Below are 26,579 nucleotides of genomic sequence, written 5' to 3'. Positions count from 1 at the left end.
CTTTTTTTTTTTGTAAAGAGCAAAACTTCAAAGTGTCTTGTCCATTTTATCCGGTCACGTGTTAATGGTGCTTTTTATTACTTTATTGTATTTGAAGAGCGCCAAGTTAGTAGTTAGCAAGCATGGTGAGGAGGAATGACTGCCCAGAAATGGTGACTCTTCATCTACTATGGGGTTTGCAGGAATGAGTTTATATAGGGGCCTAGAGCCCCAACTCACAATGAAGAGCAGGGCTAGAGGTGCAATGAGAGAAGGGAACAGGGAAGGGCTGCATGTGCTATTTATTTGATATAATAGCACAAAGTTAAGTGCTTAAATACAATGGAAGCCTGATTAAGCAATAGCTAGTGTAAACAAAGCCTTAGATGCAACAGTAACCAGGTTTATCCTATATAAATCATAACCACTATTTTTAGTACTTTTTAGTGTTCCTGCAAACCCTTGATATGAGCCTGGCAGCCCACATATCCCTAAAAACCATGATTCACATAGATGATGTCTCCTCATGTATATGCAGGTCTTGTTCAGCCCTCGGCCCCGTGCAGGTCTTGTTCAGCCCTCGGCCCCATGCAGGACTTGTTCAGCCCTCGGCCCCGTGCAGGTCTTGTTCAGCCCTCGGCCCCGTGCAGGTCTTGTTCAGCCCTCAGCCCCGTGCAGGTCTTGTTCAGCCCTCGGCCCCGTGCAGGTCTTGTTCAGCCCTCGGCCCCGTGCAGGTCTTGTTCAGCCCTCGGCCCCGTGCAGGTCTTGTTCAGCCCTCGGCCCCGTGCAGGTCTTGTTCAGCCCTCGGCCCCGTGCAGGTCTTGTTCAGCCCTCGGCCCCGTGCAGGTCTTGTTCAGCCCTCGGCCCCGTGCAGGTCTTTTTCCATACAGAAGAGTTGAACAGGCTGTGTGGATGACTCAAGAGATGTGATCCATGTCAATCAAAGTTGTAGAGGCAGTGATTGTTAGCGCAGAGACATTGCCAAGCATGGTCTAGAGATGCCCATTTGATTTTTGTGCGCCGATTAGCATTCAGGTATTCGAGGGCAGCAGGTCTTATTTATGGGTTGCATAAATTCTAATAATGTGGGCTAAACAGTGGTATATTTGTTTTATATAAGCTTCCTTCTAAAGGGGTTTTGTCCCATAAATGACTATCTATCCAAAGTAAAGATTATACATCTATAAATGTTGGGTCTTCAGCAGCTAATAGTCTCAGCAATTCAGAGAACTGTGAATACAACAGTAGTAAAAATGTAAATGACAATTACGCTTTAAAGTTGAGGAACTTGACATCAAGTTCTCATCTATGTATGTTTGTAAAAAGAAAACCGCGAAAAATACTCATAGTATATTCCTTTCTTTTTAATATTTCCACATGGCAGACTTTGTGCTTCTTCTATTCAATTTTATGGTATAGTTGATTTGAAGGTATTTCGAAGTATGAATCCTATGCTAACTAGCTATTATAACTATTCTGTTTACCCACAGAATAGTAATGACAGCTAAAATAATCCCACTGTTAGAAAAGCATCCATGGGAAAAAGATCACCCTGTGACCTCACTAATTTAAAAGTGATTTATACACTCTTTTTCTATGTTTTCCTATAGGGAATAAGCAATGGGATTTTCTATAATGATCGCAATTTTTCATTGGTCTAGTGTTTTTAGGATCTTTTTTGTCACATGAAACTTTAATATGGCACCACCAGGGCAATAATACTTATAGGTTGTCCTCAAGATAGGCCATCAGTATCTGATTGGTGGGACGCGACACCCGGTACCCCGGCCGGACAGCTGTTACTGGCAATAGGTGAAGCTCTCGGATGCTGCCGGAACATATCAGCGCTATCATTTCTATAGTACGGCAGTTCTACCCTCTATTCAAATGAGATAACAGCTGATCGGCGATTGAGAAGGGGTGGGTCACACTTCTACTGATCAGATATTGATGGCCAATCCCATTGATAGGTGCCCAACACCTTCAATAATTCTGTTTTGTATTATTATGGACTGTCTACCTTTTAACTAATTTTAACGCTGTTCGGCTACACAATTATTTTTTAAACGTAAACCAATAAGTAATTGTAATATTGACTTGATTCTTCTCTCCCCATTCGTCTTTCTTCTTTCTGCTCTACAATGGCTGCTTTCCCTTTAAAATTATAACAGCTTTTAGTCTGCTGGAAAGGCCTTCTGCATGACTTTGGACTGTGTTTGTGGGACTTTGGGTCTATTCCTCCAGAGAAGCTTTTGTGAGGTCAGGCACTGATGTTGAGTGTGAGGTCCTGGATCGTAATCTGCACTTTAGTTTATCCCAAAGAGTCAGTGTAGTTGAGGTTGGGGCTCAATGTGAGCCAGTCACGCTTCTCTATACGAACATTGCCCTTGCCCAACTACATCTTTGTGGGCCTTGCTTTGTGCACTGGGACAAAGTCATGCTGAAATAGAAAAGGACCTTTCCCAAACTGTTTCCTAAAAACGTATAAGCATACAGTTGTCTCCAGAATGTCTTGATATGCTGATGTGTTAAGACTTTCCTTAACTAGTAATAAGGGGCCTAGGCCAACCCTTGAATAAAAAAAAACAATACATAGTGCTATCACTCCTTCACCAAACTCTACATTTCTCACACTACAGTCAGGCAAGTAATGTTCTCCTGAAATCTGCCAAACCCAGAATTGTACATCAAATTGCTAAATATAGAAATGTGATTCATCACTCCACAGGAAACATTTCCACTGGTGATGAACAAGCACTACCAAAATCTTCCAAAAAAATGGTTGAGTTTCCTATTGAGTTCCACTATACTTGGTACACAAGTCGAGCCTCTCCGAGCGTCCGACTGATCATTACGAGTACGCGATCACCTGAGCATAGTAGTGCTCGCTCATCACTAATTTCCACTGTTGTAGAGGCCGGTGGCAGCGTTGTATGCACCCACTCCATCTGGTGCCCAGTATTGTGCTTGATGATGTAAGGCTTGCATGCACCAAGTCAGTGCACAGTTTTTATGCTGATGGTAATGTTATGATAATGCCAAAGCAGGTATGGACGTCTGCAGTTACTGAGTTAGCAGAACATTGGCTATTTTTATGTGCTTTGCTAGTCCTCAGCAGTTGGCGATTCCAATCCAATCCAATGAGCTCTTTAGAAGGACCCATTTCACAAATTTTTGTAAAGGCAGACAGCCTGGTCAAGGGCTGGATTTTATACACCTGTAGCAATAGGACTGAATAGAAAACCTGAATTCAGGGAGGTTTGTCCCAATACCTTTTTCCATACAACGTGTGTAAATGTGACAATTTAATAGTACTCTAATGCTTTCATTATTTTTTACAAGATGATTTCTTATATTTTATCAGCATTCATTACATTTTTGTTGCCCGGGTTAACAAAGGTCTCACAAGTAGCGTAGCGTACATCACGTTGATGGATAAATGTGTGGCCCAGATTAGACCTTGTGTGGCAGGAATTTTTCTTCTCAAGAGGCGAGCTGGGAAGCTGCCAGTAATACATGAGAAATATGTTTTTACGGCCCATTATAGAGCACTCAAATTATGGTTTTGTTTGTCCTTTTGGCATTTTTCCTAGAATTAAGGCTCCAGAGCCACCAGCGCTTTGGACCTAACAGGGTTCCCTACCGTACCACCCAGATCTCTTATTGAGTAGTTCCTTTTTTGTTACAGGTCAGTGTATAAAACTAACTCTGTATATATACTGCATGGCTTGCCTTTATTAGCTTTTCAGAATTAAACCTAACAGTCTATGAAAAATAAATATACCACAAATTGGAACGGCCTTTGGCATAAAATATCCAATTATTGGCTGTGTCTGCTTTTTATGATATCGTCTATTCTTAACTGTACAGTCACTTCACGCTTTCTTTCCCTTGTGTTAGTATTCCACGTCTAGTAAGGTGACCTGCATCGTAAATGTGCATAAACACCTCTTGACCTTGTATGTAATTGTCCTCTTATGGTAATGTTCACTTGCCAAAATGGATTAAATTTGATCAAACATGCCTCGAAGTCATCTCATTCACATGAATACTGTATGACGATTAAGTTTCACCAGAGCAATGAATTGAAATATGTTCTAGTACAACCTGCAGACCTGGTCAGACAAAGAGGAATCTGTTCTGGAAGACGTTTTATTAATGAGTTATACGGAGATATAAGAATCATTTTTCTTCACCTTTTCATATTTATTTTAGAACATGGATTTATCAACATTTGAGTAACAGAATTTTTGAATAAATGCTCCTTGAGTCGCTTACTAGCTCTCCTATACACAAACTGGTCACAAGAATACTAAAGTAGAGGTAACTTCTTGTATGAGGTCCACCAAAGGTAAACAGTGATTTTTGATACAACGCGCGAACCACTGCTTGAAGCCAAAATGCCAAGATGGCAAGTTTAGCAGGGGTGATTTCTGCAAAAAGTACACAGTCTACACTGGTGCATGGGAGAAGTGTCCGGTCTGGAGGCTGACCTGGCCGCCGTGCAGCCTCCGGACCGGGACACTTCTCCCAGGCACCCAGCTGCTCTCCTAAGGCATCAGCACCACATCATCTTATCTCAACACAGACCCACTACAGCCCTGGCAATAACATTGCTACTTCCTTGTCCCATTAACAAGGCATTCTTTACTGCCTCCGGCTACTAGTTCTGCAAGTTTCTCATAGTCCAGCTCAGGATCAATTTTGCCCAGATGAAGGCTCTAAATGTAAGAGCCGAAACGTTACTGACGGTGTACTTTTTGCAAAAATCACAAAAATAAAAAATATTATTTCCTCACAATCCCACATGTGCCAGAAATTTGTATTAAATGTATTTCCTTGTGAAGACTCGACCTGGGTGTGAAAACAGCCTAGGAAGTGTTCCGGATTCTGTTTTTAGAAACCCTAAAGTAAACCTGGGAATAAGGCAACAAAGACAATTTTCAATTTAGACCATTTTCTTAACAAGGTTTTTCACTAAAGGACAACCCTTTAGTAGTGGTCCCAATATGCTGCATAACATTAAAAAAAAACTGTTACCTTCCAGATCATTGAAGCTCCTCTGCTTTGAACCCTGTGTGAACCTTTGATCTATTGACATTATTTATGTCCTGTGACCGTTGAGGCCGCTTATCAGCTGCAGCGATCACAATTACGGATGATCAGAACTGTGGGAGTTCTGGTTTGCCAGGTTTGGCCATAATTTAGTTAAAAGTTTGGTTTGGGACCTGAACTTAATCCTGGATCTCAAACCCCATATAAGTGAATGGGGACCCAAACATCTATTCTGTAAAATGGCTTTCTCTCTCGCTCCGCTGCAGCCTTTCAACAAACTTCGTTAGCACCCGAACTTCAAACTCTCACACTGAATTGTTCGAGTACAAGCTTCAGACACCCGGTCTCCTGTACAAATCACAAACTTTACCGATCGGGTTCGCTCATTCCTATGCACAATTCCATCAGAGCAGTCAAACACTTTTTTTCCGCTATGGTGGAATTTTGAAGGCTCCAGCTGATCAACGGCCAAGTAACATTGTTTACGTCATGACACCATCGTGAGACATAGGACTCCGAGCAGAGGAGCGGCGCAAGTCTGGGAGGTAAGTAAGCTTATTTTTATTTTATGCTGCATTCTGGGGCCATTAATAAAAGTTTGTCTACTTGTGGATAACCTCTTAAAATCTGCCCTTATGAACCATGGTCATGACATGTTAATAGGCCTCTGACTATAATAATTTTTGTCAATAGCCATAAAACCTATAGCATTCTCTGTCAAAAGCAAGGAGTTATAGGTTTCAGAAGTGTCAGCCGGCTTCAGTTCTGGTTCTAAATGGAATCGAAAAATGACTTTAAACTTCAGCTATTGACTGGCAGTGATCGTTTGGGCATTTTGGCTGATATGGTAGTATTCCATTATATAAAGATTCTTGCGAAAGTATTCAGCTCCCTTGAATTTTTCAACCTTTTCCCACATTTCAGGCTTCAAACATAAAGATAAAAATGGTAATGTTATGGTGAAGAATCAACAACAAGTGGGACACAATTGTGAAGTTGAACGAAATTTATTGCTTATTTTAAACTTTTTTAAAAAATAAATAACTGAAAGTGGGGCGTGCAATATTATTCATCTCCTTTAAGTTAATACTTTGTAGCACCACCTTTTGCTGCGAGTACTGCTGCAAGTCGCTTGGGGTATGTGTCTTATCAGTTTTGCACATCGAGAGACTGAAATTCTTGCCCATTCTTTCTTTGCAAACAGCCGGAGCTGAGTGAGGTTGGATGGAGAGCGTTTGTGAACAGCAGTTTTCAGCTCTTTCCACAGATTCTCGATTGGATTCAGGTCTGGACTGTGACTTGGCCATTCTAACACCTGGATACGTTTATTTGTGAACCATTCCATTGTAGATTATGCTTTATGTTTGGGATCATTGTCCTGTTGGAAGACATATCTCCATCCTAGTCTCAGGTGTTTTGCAGACTCCAACAGGTTTTCTTCAAGAATGGTCCTCTATTTGGCTCATCCTTCTTTCCATCTATTTTACCCATCTTCCCTGTCCCTGCTGAAGAAAAGCAGGCCCAAACCATGATGCTGCCACCACCATGTTTGACAGTGGGGATGGTGTGTTCAGGGTGATGAGCTGTGTTGCTTTTACGCCAAACATATCATTTGGCATTGTGCTCAAATAGTTCGATTTTGATTTCATCTGACCAGAGCACCTTCTTCCACATATTTGGTGTGTCTCCCAGGTGGCAAACTTTAAATGACACTTTTTATGGATATCTTTGAGAAATGGCTTTCTCCTTGCCACTCTTCCATAAATGCCAGATTTGTGCAGTGTACGACTGATTGTTGTCCTATGGACAGACTCTCCCACCTCAGTTGTAGATCTCTGCAGTTCATCCAGAGTGATAAGGGGCCTTTTGGCTGCATCTCTGATCAGTCTTCTCCTTGTTTGTGATGAAAGTTTGGATGAACGGCCGGGTCTTGGTAGATTTGCAGTGGTATGATACTCCTTCCATTTCAATATGATCGCTTACACAGTGCTTCTTGGGATGTTTAAAGTTTTGGAAATCTTTTTGTAACCAAATCTGGCTTTAAACATCTCCACAACAGTATCACAGACCTGCCTGTTGTGTTCCTTGGTCTTCATGATGCTATCTGCGCTTTAAACAGAACACTGAGACTATCACAGAGCAGGTGCATTTATACGGAGACTAGATTACACACAGGTGGATTATATTCATCATCATCAGTCATTTAGGACAACATTGGATCATTCAGAGATCCTCAATGAACTTCTGGAGTGAGTTTGCTGCACTGAAAGTAAAGGGGACAAATAATATTGCACGCCCTAATTTTCAGTTTTTTATTTTTTTAAAAAAGTTTAAAATAAGCAATAAATTTTGTTCAACTTCACAATTATGTCCCACTCGTTGATTCTTCACCATAACATTAACATTTTATCTTTATGTTTGAAGCCTGAAATGTGGGGAAAGGTTGAAGAATTCAAGGGAATTCAAGTGGATGTTTCGGGTCTTTGTGGAAACATCTCTGTTATGCAGTTAAAATCTGCTCCTAATACATTGTTATTATCAAGTCGCAATAGTTTAAGATTTCACTTTGATGTTTGGGAATGGAGCGTAAAAATCTCGGGCTCAGTTTTATGTTTCAGAAATAAACATGCATGGCTGTGCTGACATGAGGCAACCCCAAGGACATTGTCCGTTTTGTAACAATTACCTGAAATCCTTAAGCTGGGTTCACACTAAACGACAGCGACAACGACGTCGCTGTTACGTCACCATTTTCGGTGACGTAACAGCGACCTTGTAAGTTGCTGTTATGATCGCTGCTTAGCTGTCAAACACAGCAGAAGCAGCGATCATAACGTCGCTGTGCTACATGTGCAGAGAGCAGGGAGCCGCGCTTAGCGCTGGCTCCTTGCTCTCCTAGGTACAGTACACATCGGGTTAATTAACCCGATGTGTGCTGCAGCTACATGTCACAGTGCAGAGAGCAGGGAGCCGCGCGCACTGCTTAGCGCTGGCTCCTTGCTCTCTTTGCTACAGTATACATCGGGTTAATTACCCGATGCATACTGCAGCCACATGTCACAGTGCAGGAGCCGGCGCTGGCAGCAAGAGCGGAGGCTGGTAACCAGCGTAAACATCGGGTAACCAGGGAAAGGACTTCCCTTGGTTACCCGATGTTTACGCTGGTTACAGCTTACCGCAGCTGCCAGTGCCGGCTCCTGCTCGCTTCATTTCGTCGCTCTCTCGCTGTCACACACAGCGATGTGTGTGTCACAGCGGGAGAGTGACGACCAAAAAATGAAGCTGGACATTCAGCAACGACCGGCGACCTCACAGCAGGGGCCCGGTCGTTGCTGAATGTCACACACAGCGACAGCGACGGGACGTCGCTGCAACGTCACAGAAAATGGTGACGTAGCAGCGACGTCGTTGTCGTTGTCGCTGTGTGTGACACCAGCTTTAGACTGCTTTGATAAGCAATGAGAGGAAATTGGGAAACATTTCCAGACTGATCTCCGCTCTTGTTGACCTGGATTCCGTTAATTCGAAGTTCTTTCATTTTTTTTTTTCTATGAACCTAAAGGTGAAGTCTATGCTTGATCCTTACCTCACTACAGTGTCTTCACTGGATTCCGCTTCTCTGGAGGGGCTGAGAAAGATTACTGGAATAGTAACGAGACTCAAGGAAATGAATGCTCTTTCAAATGATTGATTGTATTCTGACGATTGTTAAAGGAACAGTTACTTAAAACCCCTTTTGAATGCCCCCAATATACATCACAAAATTAAAAAGTAAAAATTGAAAACTAGTTTCCTGATGCTGCTCTTCTGCTCTGAGCTCTGTATCCCCCAGTGATTTTGTGAGTTAAAGCTTCAATTCAACAACTGCGTTTTACTTTACCCCTGGAGTGGTGCTTTAAATCTAAGTCCCCTGCCCCTGGTCTTATAATCACCCTCATGGTTTCTTTACCTTTTTCAGCATCTTTCTGGTCCTGCCGCGCTATCTTGAGGCCATAACTTCTGACTGGCCGAAAGTCAGAAGTTATATTATAAGTTCTTAATGCAACTCTATTAGACCCATAACAAGGATCTGATAGACTTGTATTGAGCTTTGATCTCTGGTGCGCTCCATGAAACACATGGTGTCTTCACCTTTTTTTTTTGGCATCGCTCCGGTCCTGTGGTGCCATCTTGAGAATTTAACTTCTAACTGGCTGGTTGTCAGAAGTTACATCATAAGTTCTCAATGCAACTCTATTAGAGCCAAACAAGGATCTCATAGACTTGTATTGAGATTTGACCTCCGGCACGCTCCATGAAACACTGAAGCAGCCGCCAGGTCACAAACTGGAGAAGACTGACCAGAGTAGTGGTAATAACAAATGAAGATGCCAGAAGTTGAGTATAAGACACGGGGCAAAGAACTAAGACTTAAATGGAACCTGTCAGATACAATAAGCGTTCTGACCTATCAGCAGACGCATGTCTGCCCTAATCACACCTCCCCACCCATTCCTATGTTGTAAAATGATGTAATATGAAAGTAATAAAAAACATTTTATTACTTACATATTTCCTATGTAAATAGCAGAGCTTGTCGCCCCATGGGCGTCGCATCGCCATGTAGGCGTTTGCATACTTTCCATGGTATCACGCCCCTGTGGGCGTGATACCATGGATTCACATGAGCGATGTCCCCCATTGCTCCTTCAGATCCTGCGCATGTTTGCACTTACCATTCCTGCAGCCTTTTCCGGGTGTTCACTCGCCGGCTTCAGACAAGCTCTGCGCATGATCAGACTCTTCTGATCATGTGCAGAGCGCTTCTGAAACTGACAACGAGCACCCAGAAAAGGCTGCGGGAATGGTAAGTGCACACGCGCAGGATTCTGAAAGAGCGATAGGGACGTCGCTCATGTGAATCCATGGTATCACGCCAACAGGGGCGTGATACCATGGAAAGTATGCAAACGCCCACATGGCGATGAGAAGTCCATGGTGCAACGAGCTCTGCTATTTACATAGGAAATATGAAAGTAATAAAACGTTTTTTTTTATTACTTTCATATTCCACAATTTTACAACACAGGGATGGGTAGGGAGGTGTAATTAGGGCACACATGCGTCTGCTTATAGGTCAGAACGCATATTCTAGGTGACAGGTTCCCTTTAAAGCACCACTCCAGTAGTGAAATACAAAAAGCTGGAGTGTTGCTTTAAACCATGATGTTCCCTTTGATCAAACTGTGAAGATTGCAGCCAGTTGATGTCTACTGATAGGTTCCAGTGCTCACATCCAGGTGATAAGGATGTTTTTTTTTATTGTATGATCCATTATGTACATCCAAAAGTATCTGTGCTGTAAAGTGTATGTATGTACCTGATGCATAAGCCTCAGCTGTCGTCTGTCATTTCACATTTTCTACACTGGACTTAATATGTATATGCCCCTTATTAGCTTTTGCCCACTGTTTTGTCACACATTGACCTTGGCTAATAGGCTATTGTTCACCTGCCAAAAGATTATTGTGTCCCAATAAAACCGATGTCAGGGCTCTGATAGGAATAACGGACAGTTTGGATGGCGCGGGCTCTAGATGAAGTAGACAGGCTGGCATCATCACATATAATGGTGGTTTAACAGCAGGTGGCCATGTGATTGCATTGGAAACAAAATGACTGAATTAAACTGTGATAGAAATGATGCCTCGTAAATCGTGATAATATAACAATACTATTAGGTAATATTATCGCTAATGCTGACAGCTCTGATACATTGCAACATCAGCTCAAGATGTCTGAAGGTGTCGCTGCAACAAACTGTACCCTTCCTGTGCTCAGATATACTCTTCCCCCTAGAAGCGGCTCTTCGCTATTTGTGCCCTGCTACAAGTTACAAATGGGCACCAGGGCATGGACTGGCACACGGTGGAGGCAGCGGTGTAGTGCTGGTTCTACTTCTACCACAGAGTGAATTCTTAAGATTTTTTTGGGGAGGTACAGATGGCAACAACATTCAAATGATTAAATAAAAGGAATGAAAGAATCTGAAGCTTGTAGGCAAAATCTCCAACAGGTCTTTAAAGGGAACCTGTCAGGTCCCATATGCATTCTGAGCTCTAAGCAGGGTATTCTGTAGCCTAGTAACCCCTTCCTACCCATCCCTGTGTTGTAATATTGTGGAATATGTAAGTAATAATAAAACGTTTTATTACTTTTTCCCTATGTAAATGAGCAGGGGCTCTAGCCCCATGGGCGTCACATCACCCTGTGGGCGTGATACCATGGATTTACATGTGCGACGTCACCATCAGCTCCTTGAGATTCAGCACATGCATACTTACCATTCCTGCATCCGTTATCTGTGTGCTTGCTTCTCTGCTTCAGACGCGCAGTGCGCATGACCGTAACCGCAGGAGTCTTCTGAGCATGCTCAGTGCGCGTCTGAAGCAGAGAAGCGAGCACCCGGATAACTGCTGCGGGAATGGTCTGCACACATGCGCGGGATCTGAAGACGCTGATGGTGACGTCGCACATGCAAAGCCATGGTATCACACCCACAGGGGCGTGATACCATGGAAAACATAGCTCAGAATGCATATGGGACCTGACAGGTTCCCTTTAATAGTCGTGTTCTTCATCCTTCTAGGACCGTCCCCCCACATGGCAGGGCCGGGTGCGACTTTAATCTGTGTACCTGATGGCGTAAAGCCCCTGCTAACAGTTATGGTTGTGCCAGACACTAAAATGGAAACATCAAGTTTAGATAGGTTAGGCCTAGGAAAAATATAAAGTTAATTTTTTGAAAGCTCTAGTTTCGGTAATGGTATCTTCGCACGTTATGTTTTTGGTGTATTTTTTTCTGCGCCAAGAACTATAGTGCTCCATACAAGACTCGCAATTTTGCCGTGCTTGTACATGCATTTCTGCTGAATTTTACATGCATTTTTCCCCACATTAATTTGAATGGGTGAAAAACATTGCAAAAATGCTGAAAGACTTGATATGTTTCAGATTTTGAAAAGCTCCCCCATACGAAAAACAGAAACATAGCGTGTGAATTCAATTTTTGAAGTCTCATTGACTTTGCCGGTAAAGAGTAGTCTTTGTGGCTGAAAAAAAAAATGCAGAAACACCACATGTGAAAATAACCTTAAGGGTACTTTACACGCTGCGATCTCGCTAGCGAGTGTACCTGCCCCCGTCGGTTGTGCGACACGGGCAAATCGCTGCCCCTGGCGCACAACCTCGCTTAACCCCCTCACACGGACTTACCTGCCCTGCGACGTTGCTCTGGCTGGCGAACAGCCTTCTTTCTAAGTGGGTGGTTTGTGCGGCGTCACAGCGACGTCACACGACAGGCGTCCAATAGAAGCGGAGGGGCGGAGATGAGCAGGACGTAACATCCCATCCACCTCCTTCCTTCCGCATTGCCGGTGGACGCAGGTAAGGAGATGTTCGCCGCTTCTGCGGTGTCACACATAGCAATGTATGCTGCCGCAGGAACGAAGAACAACATCGCTAATAAGCAGAAAACGATTTTTGGTTTCAGGACGACCTCTCCGCGGAAATCGATTTTGTCCGCTTTTGCGGTCGTTTAAGGTCGCTCGTACGTGTCACACACTGCGATATCGTTAATGATGCCGAATGTGCGTCACAAACACCGTGACCCCGACGATAATTCATTAACGATATCGTAGCGTGTAAAGCCCCCTTTAGAGAGAGTATATAAATAAAGACAGACAATCATTGCTATTATGTTGTAGGGACTTTATCTACATCTGCATATTGCAAATTAGTCATGCACTATAGAGTATATATTCAGCAGTAAAAGTAACCTTAAGGCCGCTTTACACACTGCGATATCGGTCCCGATATCGCTAGTGTGGGTACCCGCCCCCATATGTTGTGCGACACGGGCAAATCGCTGCCCGTGCCGCACAACATCGCCCAGAACCGTCACACATACTTACCTGCCCGGCGATGTCGCTGTGACCGGCGAACCGCCTCCTTTCTAAGGGGGCGGTCCGTGCAGCGTCACAGTGACGTCACTGAGCGGCCGCCCAATAGAAGCGGAGGGGCGGAGATGAGCGGGACGTATAGCGGCCGGGACGCAGGTAAGGAGAGGTTCCTCGTTCCTGCGGTGTCACACGGAGCGATGTGTGTTGCCGCAGGAACGAGGAACAACCTAGTTACTACTGCAGTAACGATTTTTGAGCATGGACCCCCATGTCACCGATGAGCGATTTTGCACATTTTTGCAACGATGCAAAATCGCTCATCGGTGTCACACGCAACAACATCGCTAATGCGGCCGGATGTGCGTCACAAATTCCATGACCCCAACGACTCAGCATTAGCGATGTCGCAGCGTGTAAAGCCCCCCTTAGTATTCCTCTGTATAGTATAAAAGACGCTCCTAATTTGGCTGGTCATGCTCACAGGTAAATTGTCGCCATTACAAAGGTGACTTTTTAGGAGTTGGGGAGTGAGAATCGCCCTGTAATTAATCTGGAGGGTGACACTACTATAAACAGGATTTTTATATGCATGTCTGTGTGAATAGAAGAAAAGAAGTGTATGTGTGAGACTTTCCCAATCACTTACCCCCCCCCCCCCCCCCCCCGCCTTCCCTTTCCTGCCAAATTTCCCTAAGCAGTAATTGTCGGACTCCGTACTGATGACAGTTTGTAGCTCTAGAAAAGTGCAGGTGCTCCGATACAGGTCCCACATTACGCTGGGAACCAGGAAGCAGGTTATTGTCCCCAGGACAATGGACGAAACCCGTCAAAGCTGCACTTTATCCATGTTATAAAAGAATTTTATGTTCTGATTTAACTAAAAACAACTTCACCATTAAGTCCTATATATTAGTAATGGTCTAATAGGAAACTGTTACTAGACGGTAGGAAAAAAGTATGATGCACCATATACACGTCAGATCCACTTGTCATGGGCTTAGTTGTGCAACGTCCCTAGGACCGTAATATGGTAACGTTACTGGTTTCATCAGTGCCTGCACATTCCTATTTTATCAGTATTCAAAGGAAAAAAGAAGTCCTACAATGTGTAATAATGACCCATCAGCCCCTTCCTAATCGCAGTCCTTCATGTGAGATTTTGCTCTGTCATCATGCATTTCAAGACACACGGGTTATCTTTGCCTTCCCCCATTAGAGGAGTCTTCCTAATCCCCAGGTCTACTTTGGCATTTCCTTTAATCCTTTCCTGGACACTATTTTAAGTCTGTTTTTGGAGGAAGGGAGTAATATTGCAGCTGGGAAATACGCTGTGGATATAGAACCCTTCCTCTAAAGAGTGAAAAAACACATAAAAATACAAACACACAACAGATTCTCTCACGAGGTCATTCCATGAGGGAAGGTTTTCGTGTTCTTGGTACAATTTTAATATAACCCTTAGGCCCCTTTCACACATCAGTTTTTTGTCGTCAGTCACAATCCGTGGAATTTTGAAAAAAACGGATCCGGCGACTGATGCAGCTGGATCCGTTTTTTTCTCATCGACTTGTATTAGCAACGGATGGCCTCATGTTTCATCCGTCGTTCGACGGATCCATCGAAAATTGTTTGTCCGGCGGACGGAGACAATGGACAAAGTAACGTTTTTTTGTCCACATCAAAAATCGGATAACGACAGATCCGTCACCATTCCGTCGTTTGGTAGAATGGAAGCCTATGGGCGCAGGATCCGTCGCATACGTCAAATGATGGAATCTGGCGACAAATTCCGTTTTTTTAAATTGCGCATGCTCCAATTTATTTTATTTAGTATCAAATAGCTAGCCAGTCGGATACGTCAAAAAACAGATCCATGGCATCAGTTTTTCCACAATCTGCCACGGATCCGTCGAGCCAACAGATTGTGACTAATGGCAAAAAAACGATGTGTGAAAGCGGACTTAGCTGGTGTTATACACTGACATTTTATAGTATGACAATCATCACAGCATTGACTATGATATCGGGGCTGAGACTATAGGTACCGTCACAGATAACGAGATCGCTAGCGAGATCGCAGCTGAGTCACGGTTTCCGTGACGCAGTAGCGATCCCATTAGCGATCTTGTTATGTGTGACACTTACCAGCGATCAGGCCCCTGCTGTGAGATCTCTAGTCGTTGCAGAATGGTCCAGGCCATTTTCTTCAAAGGCGATGCCCTGCTGGGCAGGACGCATCGCTGTGTTTGACACTGTGTGACAGGGTCACAGTGACTGCTGAGATCGTTATACAGGTCGCTACTGCGACCTGTATTGTTCCTGCATCGCTGGTAAGATCTGATTGTGTGACATCTCACCTGCGACCTCCCAGCGACTTACCTGCGATCCCCATCAGGTCGCATCGTTTTCGGGATCGCTGGTAAGTCGTTGTGTGTTACTGGGCCTTATGATACTAGCAAGACGTCACTTACTAAACTTTAGTAAGTCAGTGCTTTATCAGCAGGAGATTATCACTTTAGGACTAGGTGTCTCATACCTCCTAGTTATCTGCTCTGTGTAAACCCACCCCCACCACTAATTAGCAGCTTTCTGTCAATGTACAATGTGCACAGAAATCTGCCAATCGGTGATGTGGGCGGAGTTATAGAGAGCTCTGCATTATGAGCACTGCTAGATCTGCAGCAGAGAAAATAATGATTGTAAAGCGCCGTGGAATAAATGGCGCTATAATAATAATGATGATTCTATCAAAATGAAGAAAACAAGGACGGTGTGCGCCATTTGCAATGGAGCCCTGCTCTGTTCTACAATGGATTTGATTCAAGGTAAATTTAAACTTGGTTTTATTGGCATAAAGAAATTAGTATTAGACCCGTACAATGCGTTTCGGCAAATGCTTTCTTCAGGCACATGTGCATCAAGTGACACATTCCTGGAATCAGGCTCTCAGCCCCTACATCATGCTGCTCTCAGATTACACCCTTTAATAATATTACGCTCACACTCTCACACACACACACACACACACACACACACACACACACACACCAGGTGCAGAATTATTAGGCAAGTTGTATTTTAGCGGATTTTTTTAATATTGATCAACAACTATGTTCTCAATCAACCCAAAAGACTCATAAATATCAAAGCTTAATATTTTTGGAAGTTGGAGTGGGTCTTTTTAGATTTGGCTAGGATCTTAGGAGGATATCTGTTTTTGCAGGTAACTATTACTGTGCAGAGTTATTAGGCAACTTAATAAAAAACAAATATATTCCCATCTCACTTGTTTATTTTCACCAGGTAAACCAATATAACTAAACAACATTTAGAAATAAATATTTCTGACATGCAAAAACAAAACTCCAAAAATTAGCGACCAATATAGCCACCTTTCTTTATGATGATACTCAACAGCCTACCATCCATAGATTCTGTCAGTTGCTTGATCTGTTTACGATCAACATTGCGTGCAGCAGCCACCACAGCCTCCCAGACACTGTTCCGAGAGGTGTACTGTTTTCCCTCCCTGTAGATCTTACATTTTATGAGGGACCACAGGTTCTCTATGGGGTTCAGATCAGGTGAACAAGGGGGCCATGTCATTATTTTTTCATCTTTTAGACCTTTACTGGAAAGCCACGCTGTGGAGTAGTTGGATGCATGTGATGGAGCATTGTCCTGCATGAAAATCATGTTTTTCTTGAATGATACAGACTTCATCCTGTACCATTGCTTGAAGAAGTTGTCTTCCAGAAACTGGCAGTAGGTCTGGGAGTTGAGCTTCACTCCATCCACACCCCAAAAAGGTCCCACAAGTTCATATTTGATGACACCAGGCCATACCAGTACCCCACCTCCACCTTGCTGCCATCGGAGTCGGAGTGGAGCTCTCTGCCCTTTACTGATCCAGCCTCTGGCCCATCCATCTGGCCCATCAAGAGTCACTCTCCTTTCATGAGTCCATAAAACCTTTGAAAAATCAGTCTTAAGATATTTCTTGGGCCAGTCTTGACATTTTATCTTATGTTTCTTGTTCCAAGGTGGTCGTTTTTCAGCCTTCTTTACCTTGGTCATGTCTCTGAGTATGACACACCTTGTGCTTTTTGATACTCCAGTAACGTTACAGCTCTGAAATATGGCCAAACTGGTGGCAAATGGCATCTTGGCAGCTTCACGCTTGATTTTCCTCAATTCATAGGCAGTTACCATATTTTGCGCCTTTTTTGCCCAACACGCTTCTTGCGACCCTGTTGGCTATTTGCCATGAACCACTTGATTGTTCGGTGATCACGCTTCAAACGTTTGGCAATTTCAAGATTGCAGCATCCCTCTGCAAGACATCTCTCAATTATGGACTTTTCAGAGCCCGTCAAATCTCTCTTCTGACCCATTTTGCCAAAGGAAAGGAAGTTGCCTAATAATTAAGCACACCTTATATAGGGTGATGATGTCATTACACCACACCCCTCCTCATTAGAGATGCACATCACCTGATTTACTTAATTGGTAGTTGGCTTTCAAGTCTGTACAGCTGTATAAAAATTATCATGTGATCAAAATACTTATTTGCCTAATAACTCTGCACACAGTGTAATATACAGTTAGGTCCAGAAATATTTGGACAGTGACACAATTTTCGCGAGTTGGGCTCTGCATGCCACCACATTGGATTTGAAATGAAATCTCTACAACAGAATTCAAGTGCAGATTGTAACGTTTAATTTGAAGGTTTGAACAAAAATATCTGATAGAAATTGTAGGAATTGTACACATTTCTTTACAAACACTCCACATTTTAGGAGGTCAAAAGTAATTGGACAAATAAACCAAACCCAAACAAAATATTTTTATTTTCAATATTTTGTTGCGAATCCTTTGGAGGCAATCACTGCCTTAAGTCTGGAACCCATGGACATCACCAAACGCTGGGTTTCCTCCTTCTTAATGCTTTGCCAGGCCTTTACAGCCGCAGCCTTCAGGTCTTGCTTGTTTGTGGGTCTTTCCGTCTTAAGTCTGGATTTGAGCAAGTGAAATGCATGCTCAATTGGGTTAAGATCTGGTGATTGACTTGGCCATTGCAGAATGTTCCACTTTTTTGCACTCATGAACTCCTGGGTAGCTTTGGCTGTATGCTTGGGGTCATTGTCCATCTGTACTATGAAGCGCCGTCTGATCAACTTTGCGGCATTTGGCTGAATCTGGGCTGAAAGTATATCCCGGTACACTTCAGAATTCATCCGGCTACTCTTGTCTGCTGTTATGTCATCAATAAACACAAGTGACCCAGTGCCATTGAAAGCCATGCATGCCCATGCCATCACGTTGCCTCCACCATGTTTTACAGAGGATGTGGTGTGCCTTGGATCATGTGCCGTTCCCTTTCTTCTCCAAACTTTTTTCTTCCCATCATTCTGGTACAGGTTGATCTTTGTCTCATCTGTCCATAGAATACTTTTCCAGAACTGAGCTGGCTTCATGAGGTGTTTTTCAGCAAATTTAACTCTGGCCTGTCTATTTTTGGAATTGATGAATGGTTTGCATCTAGATGTGAACCCTTAGTATTTACTTTGGGGAAGTCTTCTCTTTACTGTTGACTTAGAGACAGATACACCTACTTCACTGAGAGTGTTCTGGACTAAAGTTGATGTTGTGAACGGGTTCTTCTTCACCAAAGAAAGTATGCGGCGATCATCCACCACTGTTGTCATCCGTGGACGCCCAGGCCTTTTTGAGTTCCCAAGCTCACCAGTCAATTCCTTTTTTCTCAGAATGTACCCGACTGTTGATTTTGCTACTCCAAGCATGTCTGCTATCTCTCTGATGGATTTTTTCTTTTTTTTCAGCCTCAGGATGTTCTGCTTCACCTCAATTGAGAGTTCCTTAGACCGCATGTTGTCTGGTCACAGCAACAACTTCCAAATGCAAAACCACACACCTGTAATCAACCCCAGACCTTTTAACTACTTCATTGATTACAGGTTAACGAGGGAGACGCCTTCAGAGTTAATTGCAGCCCTTAGAGTCCCTTGTCCAATTACTTTTGGTCCCTTGAAAAAGAGGAGGCTATGCATTACAGAGCTATGATTCCTAAACTCTTTCTCCGATTTGGATGTGAAAACTCTCATATTGCAGCTGGGAGTGTGCACTTTCAGCCCATATTATACCGTATATATAATTGTATTTCTGAACATGTTTTTGTAAACAGCTAAAATAACAAAACTTGTGTCACTGTCCAAATATTTCTGGCCCTGACTGTATATATAGTATTCAGAGTACAGTTTATTCACATATGTAATATGCAGAACTAAGATTAGCGATGTCCTATGCAATCGTGTGCAACTACAGGGACTTTGCAGGAAGTTTCCGGATTTTACCTCATTCAGACCCTTTACAATGGCAAATAGTACCTGACTTTTTCCCAGCGAGTTCCATTCTTCTATTGTACTTTTGGTAATGTATGTGTTAGACATCTTGTCATAAAACAGTTTGAGTAACGGGACCTTTCTGCTTTAGGTCACTGAGGGCTTCAAAGCCGACGCTAAATGTGGAATATGGCTGCAGATGTAAACATGTCACATCACTCAGCCTTGTCCTGATGACACTGGTGCTCGGAGTGGCAGCTACAGGGAAGAGGGTTGCAGCTGAGGCTTTTACAAGCAAAGAAAGTGATCATAAAGCCATGACCGTAAACAGAGCTGTCTGGACGGCTTCTTCGTCTGCTGACATTTCACCTTTTGTTTTTTTAATGCATGTGGGTGGCATATAGCTGCACAAACCCGATACGTGAAAGGCGCTATCAAGTGCATCCTACACACAACCAGCCATTAAAGAGTTCATTGTAGATACAGGAGACTTCTATAATAAAAATAAGCCACTATGAGAATTATTGGCTTTCACCATTGCTGGATATCTCCGTAAGTACGGTAAATAGATTTGAAACAAAAGTCATATTTTTATCTAAAAATTAATCTTCAATAGGAGACGTGAGACAGAATTCTGGTTATTTTATACCTCTCTATCCAGCCATTGACTTTACCATTATCCTAAAATATCAACACCACAAACCTCAATACCAATGTGAGGTGTACCAATGCCGCCTCCTCTACACACATACGCAGATGGTGGCGCATGCTATGGCTCATCTCTACATAGCTTGATATCCAAACATCTTTGATTTTCTCACTTTTTCAGCTTTCACTCTACCTTTTTTACCCAAATTCCCTATCCTAGTCCGCTATTAGTATGATCCTTCTCTTAAGCTACTTTCACACATCCGGTTTTTGCAGTGCGGCTCAATCCGGCTGTGAAACCTATGCAACGGATGCGGCGAAAACACCGCATCCTTTGCATAAGTTTTTACATGCGGCCCGTCCGTTTTTTTCCGGTTGCGGCATGCTACTGAGCATGCGCAGTGGAAGAAACCGCATGCGGAAGCCGGATGCGTTTTTTCCGCATCGCGCCGCATCCGGCGTCCATAGGCATGCATTGAAAAATGCGCCGCAGCGGCCGGATGCGGCGCAATGCAGTTTTTTTTGCCGGAGCAAAAAACGTGAAAGGGAACGTTCCATCCGGCCGCGGCATCGGCTAAATCTGCCGCATGCGGCAAAAACCGGACCGAACGCAAGCCCATGCGGCACAATACGGCACTAATGTAAGTCTATGCAAAAAAAAAACGCAACCGGCGGCAAAAAAAAAAAACGGTTGCGTTTTTTCTGCAGAGCGCCGTATTGTGCCGCAGAGCAAAAACCGGATGTGTGAAAGTAGCCTTACCCCTAATATCGTGCCTGCTGTGTAGCAGTGTGTCTATGCACGCAGTAATAGTGCCCACATGGTGCCACAATTGCTTTGAAAAGGAAAAGTTGTATATACACTACTGTTTCCAAGGCAGGGGCGCACAGATCATTGGTGCATTTGTGAGGCCACACAGGGGCCCAAGAGGTTAGGGGCCCATTTCTACCTCCAAAACAGGTGGAATTGTGCATTATGATGAGCTCTTGGGCTGGAAAGGTCCCATACACTGTTCCTGCACAGCAGCCCTTTTCTGTCCGTCAGTGCTCGGAGGACTGCATTTGGCCACTTGAACCTCTTTAACCCCTACACAACCACAGTAATCAATTTTGTTTTATGCAGAAATTGATACATTAGCAATGTTACATTAAAAAGAACCTAAAGCACCACTCCAGCGGTTTTTCTATTTTACTTAAGGAGTGCTGATTTAATTCTAAGTACAGTATCCTGACCCTGCTCTTAGGCCATGTGCGCACGCTGCGGATTTGCCCACGGAATTGCTGCGGATTTCGCTGCAGAAATGGAGTGGTCACTCCAGAGGTCACTCTTCATTGCAAGTCTATGAGTTCCTCACTCAGGCTCTCATAGACTTGTATTGAGAGCTTGTAATGTAACTGATTTCCGGCCAGTCAGAAGTTGTGGTCTCAAGATGGCGTCGCAAAAGCTTAGCGACATTGAAAAATTATGAAGACGCCGGAGGGTTAACAGGGACATTAGATTAAGCACCACGCCAGCACAAAAACAGTGGTGGTGCTTTAAAAATTGCAGCAAAAAAACCTGGATAATATGGCCAAGATAAGTCTCTTGCAACCTTATTGCATTCCAGTCTATGCCAGCTTCTGTGTAATAGGGATGTGCTGCCTGACAACCCCAGACAAGTGGCTCTCAGTATGTTTAACTTTGGCACGTCCTGTCTTCATAGAGGCACCCTGCGCATGATCTGAAAAATGGCTTCTGCACTTCCGATCATGCGCATTGCATGTCTTTGAAGTCTGAAACCGTACACCTAGCTATGAGCCGTGCGCATGAGCAAGATTTTCAGGAGCTGCGGTACCACCGACTCTTGGAAATCATGTTATCAGTCCCGCAGGGGCATGATAATATGGAAAGTGGGCCTACTGACTAGTCGAAAGGGCTTTGTATTCCCAGACTAGTTGTCCCTCTTACCATGTTACCATACCCCTGTTGGTGTGATAACATGATTTCCAAGAGTCGGCGGCACCGCAGCGCCTGGAAATCTTGCCCATGAGCGCTGCTTCTTTAGGCTCAAACCCTGGTTTTACGGTTCCCGACTTCAGAGAGGTGCACTGCGCATAATCGAAAGTGCGGAAGCCGTTTCTCTGATCATGCGCAGTGTGCCTTTTTGAAGCTAGGACGCATACACTCGGCTTTGGGGGCACACTGACACTGTCAAAGTGAGCTGCACACATGCGCAAGATTTACAGAAGCCGCGATGACACCGGCTCATGGAAATCATGTTATCACTCCCTCAGGGAAAAGTGATGTGACTAGTCTGGGGAAACAAAGCCCTTTCGACTATTCAAAGGCCCAGTTTGCATAGGAACAGCATACTTCATAAATGCTTTTTTTAAACATTGATTTTAGTAAATAGCATTATGTGGGGCTGGTTAGGCAGGGAATTTTGGCATACAGATGTGAATGCTGCTGGGTTGCAGGGCATAAGGGACATTACAGGTTATCTTATAAGCATGTCCACACAAGACAAAATATTAACATATTTTTTTCTTCCTTGCTGAAATGAGTTGGTATTTTTTTTTAATATTTATCAGTGTTATTCAGAGATTTCCCATCTGTGATAACATTTTTGTAACCCTGTCTCCTACCTGCTAAATGCTTTGGGAAATGCTTGAGGATGGGTGCAGCACAGGATATACATACAAGCTGGAATCCGGAATTTTAATTATGAATTTAACAGAATGCATACAGAAATTGGCTAATATTGCTTAAAGGGAACCTGTCACCAGATTTTGGCCTTCTAAACTAAAACTAAAGGCCACGTCTCACTAAGCAGCATCGCTAGGAACATCGCTGCTGAGGCACGACTTTTGTGACGTAGCAGCGATGTTGCTAGCGATGTTGCTGTGTGTGACATCCAGCAACAACCTGGCCCCTGCTGTGAGGTCGTTGGTTGTTGCTGAATGTCCTGGACCATTTTTTAGTTGTTGCTGTCCCGCTGTGAAGCACAGATCGCTGTGTGTGACAGCGACAGAGCAACAACTGAATGTGCAGTGAGCAGGGAGCCGGCTTCTGCGGACGCTGGTAACCAATGTAAATATCGGGTAACCAAGAAGCCCTTTCCTTGGTTACCCAATATTTACCTTCGTTACCAGCGTCCGCCGCTCTCACACTGTCAGTGCCGGCTCCCTGCTCCCTGCACACATTGCCAGACTACACATCGGGTAATTAACCCGATGTGTACTCTGGCTAGGAGTGCAGGGAGCCAGCGCTAAGTGGTGTGCACTGGTAACCAAGGTAAATATCAGGTTGGTTACCCGATATTTACCTTAGTTACCAAACGCAGCATCGCTTCCACGCGTCGCTGCTGGCTGGGGGCTGGTTGCTGGTGAGAGCTGCCTGTTTGACAGCTCACCAGCAACCCATGTAGCGACGCTCCAGCGATTCCTGCCAGGTCAGGTTGCTGGTGGGATTGCTGGAGCGTCGCTTAGTGTGACGGTACCTTAACTTCTTACGCACCGCCTGTGCTGCATTTTATAAAGGTGCACGTTACCCTCTGAACCCCCCTCCCCCTATAGACCCCAATTATACCTTTTATAAAATCTCCTTCCCTGTATGTAAATTGTCCGGTCCGGTCCTAATCTGCATCTCCTGTCCCTCCTTTTGCCCTCATTCCACCCTCCTCCTGTGCTGATTGATGTGGATGACGCCTCGGACGCCATCCAAGCAGACGGGCAAAATCTCTATATTACCGGCTCGCGCAGGCACACTTCGATCTGCTCTGTTGCTGGCAGAGCAAAAACATAGGTGCGCCTGCGTGAACTGGCGAGTTCTCTGCGCAGGCGCGAGATTATGCCCGGCGATGTGGATGACGTAAACGCAAAAAAATAAGCCATCACTGGGCCCAACATCCTGAAAAATCAGACTGCTACGGGTCTCGGAAAATGTTTGGATACATGTTTGGTATCTACGAACTCATACCGACCTGGGGAATAATATTCCCAGGTCAGTTTCTCAAAATAGTGAACACGGTAAATAAACAAATAAAAAAAATAATCTTTTTTTTTTTTGCAATTTCACTGCACTTGGAATTTTTTTTCCCGTTTTCCAGTACAGTATGTCGCAGAATGAATGGTGTCATTCAAAAGTACAACTTGTCCCGCAAAACACAACCCTCGCGTGGCTGTATTGATGGAAAAATAAAAAGATTATGCCTCTTGGAAGAAAGGGAGAAAGAAACAAAAACGGAATATCGCCAGGGGTGGAGGAAATAATAAAAACTGTTTTAGCAGATATCTTGTGAAGATGTCTCAGGGATTGCATTCATTTATAAACTCAACTTTTACGATTTTTCTTTTAATGATGCATTTTGAAGATAAGTGCTCTGCATACTGCTTGAGCCCTGCCCTGTATTTACCTTGGAAGCATTTGTCTGCACATAAGAAAGTAGCACTTAAGACTGAAGTAGGTCCATATTTAACCTTTTGATCAGGTTGGCTGCTTAGCATCTCTATGGCAATGTAGAAATGTGTTTTTGTTGTTAATGTAGTTCATTTTTATTTCTACAGGTAAATGCATCTCGTCAAGAAGCAAAATTAATGGAAGAGAGCGACCAGCTCATTGAAATTATACAGCAGAGACGACAAATTATTGGAACGAAGATTAAGGAAGGAAAGGTATTAAACTCCCTCTATATCAGGGGTGGGGAACCTTTTTTCTGTCGGGGGCCATTTGGAAATTTCTACCAACCTTCGGGGGCCGCACAAAATTATCAATGTTTAAATGACCCTGCTATATTGGGTGAAGCAATTAATTAACTGGGGGCATGGGGCTGGGGGCACAGACACCACACGCGGGGCTGGGGGCACAGACACCACACGCGGGGCTGGGGGCACAGACACCACACGCGGGGCTGGGGGCACAGACACCACACGCGGGGCTGAGGGCACAGACACCACACGCGGGGCTGGGGGCACAGACACCACACGCGGGGCTGGGGGCACAGACACCACACGCGGGGCTGGGGGCACAGACACCACACGCGGGGCTGGGGGCACAGACACCACACGCGGGGCTGGGGGCACAGACACCACACGCGGGGCTGGGGGCACAGACACCACACGCGGGGCTGGGGGCACAGACATCACTGGGGGGGAGGCACAGACATCACTGGGGGGAGGCACAGACATCACTGGGGGGAGGCACAGACATCACTGGGGGGGGCTGTACACACGACTGGGGGGGGCTGTACACACGACTGGGGTGGGCTGCACACAGGACGGGGGGGCTGCACACACGATTGGGGGGGGCTGCACACAGGACGGGGGGGCTGCACACAGGACTGGGGGGGGCTGCGCACAGGACGGGGGGGAGCTGCACACAGGACTGGGAGGGGCTGCACACAGGACTGGGGGGGGCTGCACACAGGACTGGGGGTGCACACAGGACTGGGGGTGCACACAGGACTGGGTGATGGGCTGCACATAGGATTGTGTGGGGGTGCACACAGGACATTGGGGAGCTGCACACAGGACTGGGGGAGGGGTGCACACAGGATTGGGGGGGTGCAAACAGGACTACTGGGTGATGGGCTGCACACAGGACATTGGGGGGCTGCACACAGGACTGGGGGAGGGGTGCACACAGGATATTGGGGGCCACACTGCGCTGAGAGTTTCATGCAACTCTGGGGGAGAGGGTTTACAGAACTGGTGTGGGGAGGCACAAAGCATTGGGCAGGGCACATTGCAGCAGAGGTCGGCGCTGGACTCACAGCAGCATTGCACTCACATCACCGGAGTGCAGGAGCCGGACACACTGCATCAGAAGGAGAAGGCAGGCACTGATCTCCGGAGGGCAGGGGGCGTGCACAGAACGAGGGAAGCTATGAGGCTGCTGTGGACCCGCCCACAATTGGCACTGGCCGACGGGAGAACACATTGCAGCACAAACAGCAATGTGTGGATTTAAAGGGCCGGCGGCAGCAAACTGCGGTGACAGCACCAGCACTGCCTCCCCCGGGAATCTGCCCGGGGGCCACATAAAAGGTCATGGCGGGCCCACCCCTGCTCTATATGAATCACTCCATGGAGTAACCATATCAGTCTAAATATGTAATGTCCTGTCAGCATTTTATAAATTGATAGATAAATGTGTAACATGGTGGCACTCAAGCTCTTCTTTACAGCAATGTTCTCTACTAGAATTAGGCACAAAGATTCACAGGCCCGGCATCCACGTTTCTTCTCTGTGGCAACCGGACCAGGTGAGTGAAAAGTCCCTTGCCCTGAACTCAAAGGCTGACATTTTGCGCGCCTCATGCAGTTACTAGGCAACCTCATGCCACCTGAGGCCTAGTGATTAGGCTTCACACAGTATCATGTCATCATAAGTCTATCGCTGAGCATCCTGATATACTGTGCTTTTTATATATATATATATATATATATACATACATATAGATCTATATATATGTATATATATATATATATATATATATATATATATATATATATATCTATATCTATATCTATCTATAAGAGAAAACGAGGAAATCCAGCAAGTACTCAGCAAACCAGGATTGGAGTAAAACTTTCTTTTCTTTATTAATCTTCAAAT

At 44.6% G+C, this 26,579-nt stretch overlaps 1 protein-coding gene across 5 annotated transcripts in view; it reads left to right on the top strand.

Moving 5' to 3' along the window:
• Window positions 1-26,579, top strand: part of MID1 (midline 1) — a 637,342-nt gene that overhangs the window by 522,266 nt on the left and 88,497 nt on the right. For all 5 annotated transcript variants that reach the window (XM_075335497.1, XM_075335499.1, XM_075335498.1 and 2 more), the window contains exon 4: window positions 24,530-24,637. In XM_075335497.1, the coding sequence (XP_075191612.1) occupies window positions 24,530-24,637 (108 nt within the window). The remainder of the gene's footprint in view (window positions 1-24,529; window positions 24,638-26,579) is intronic.

Source organism: Anomaloglossus baeobatrachus, chromosome 2 (assembly GCF_048569485.1).
Source record: "Anomaloglossus baeobatrachus isolate aAnoBae1 chromosome 2, aAnoBae1.hap1, whole genome shotgun sequence".
Classification (NCBI taxonomy): Eukaryota; Metazoa; Chordata; class Amphibia; order Anura; family Aromobatidae; genus Anomaloglossus; species Anomaloglossus baeobatrachus.
This window is presented reverse-complemented; position numbering and strand designations above follow the sequence as displayed.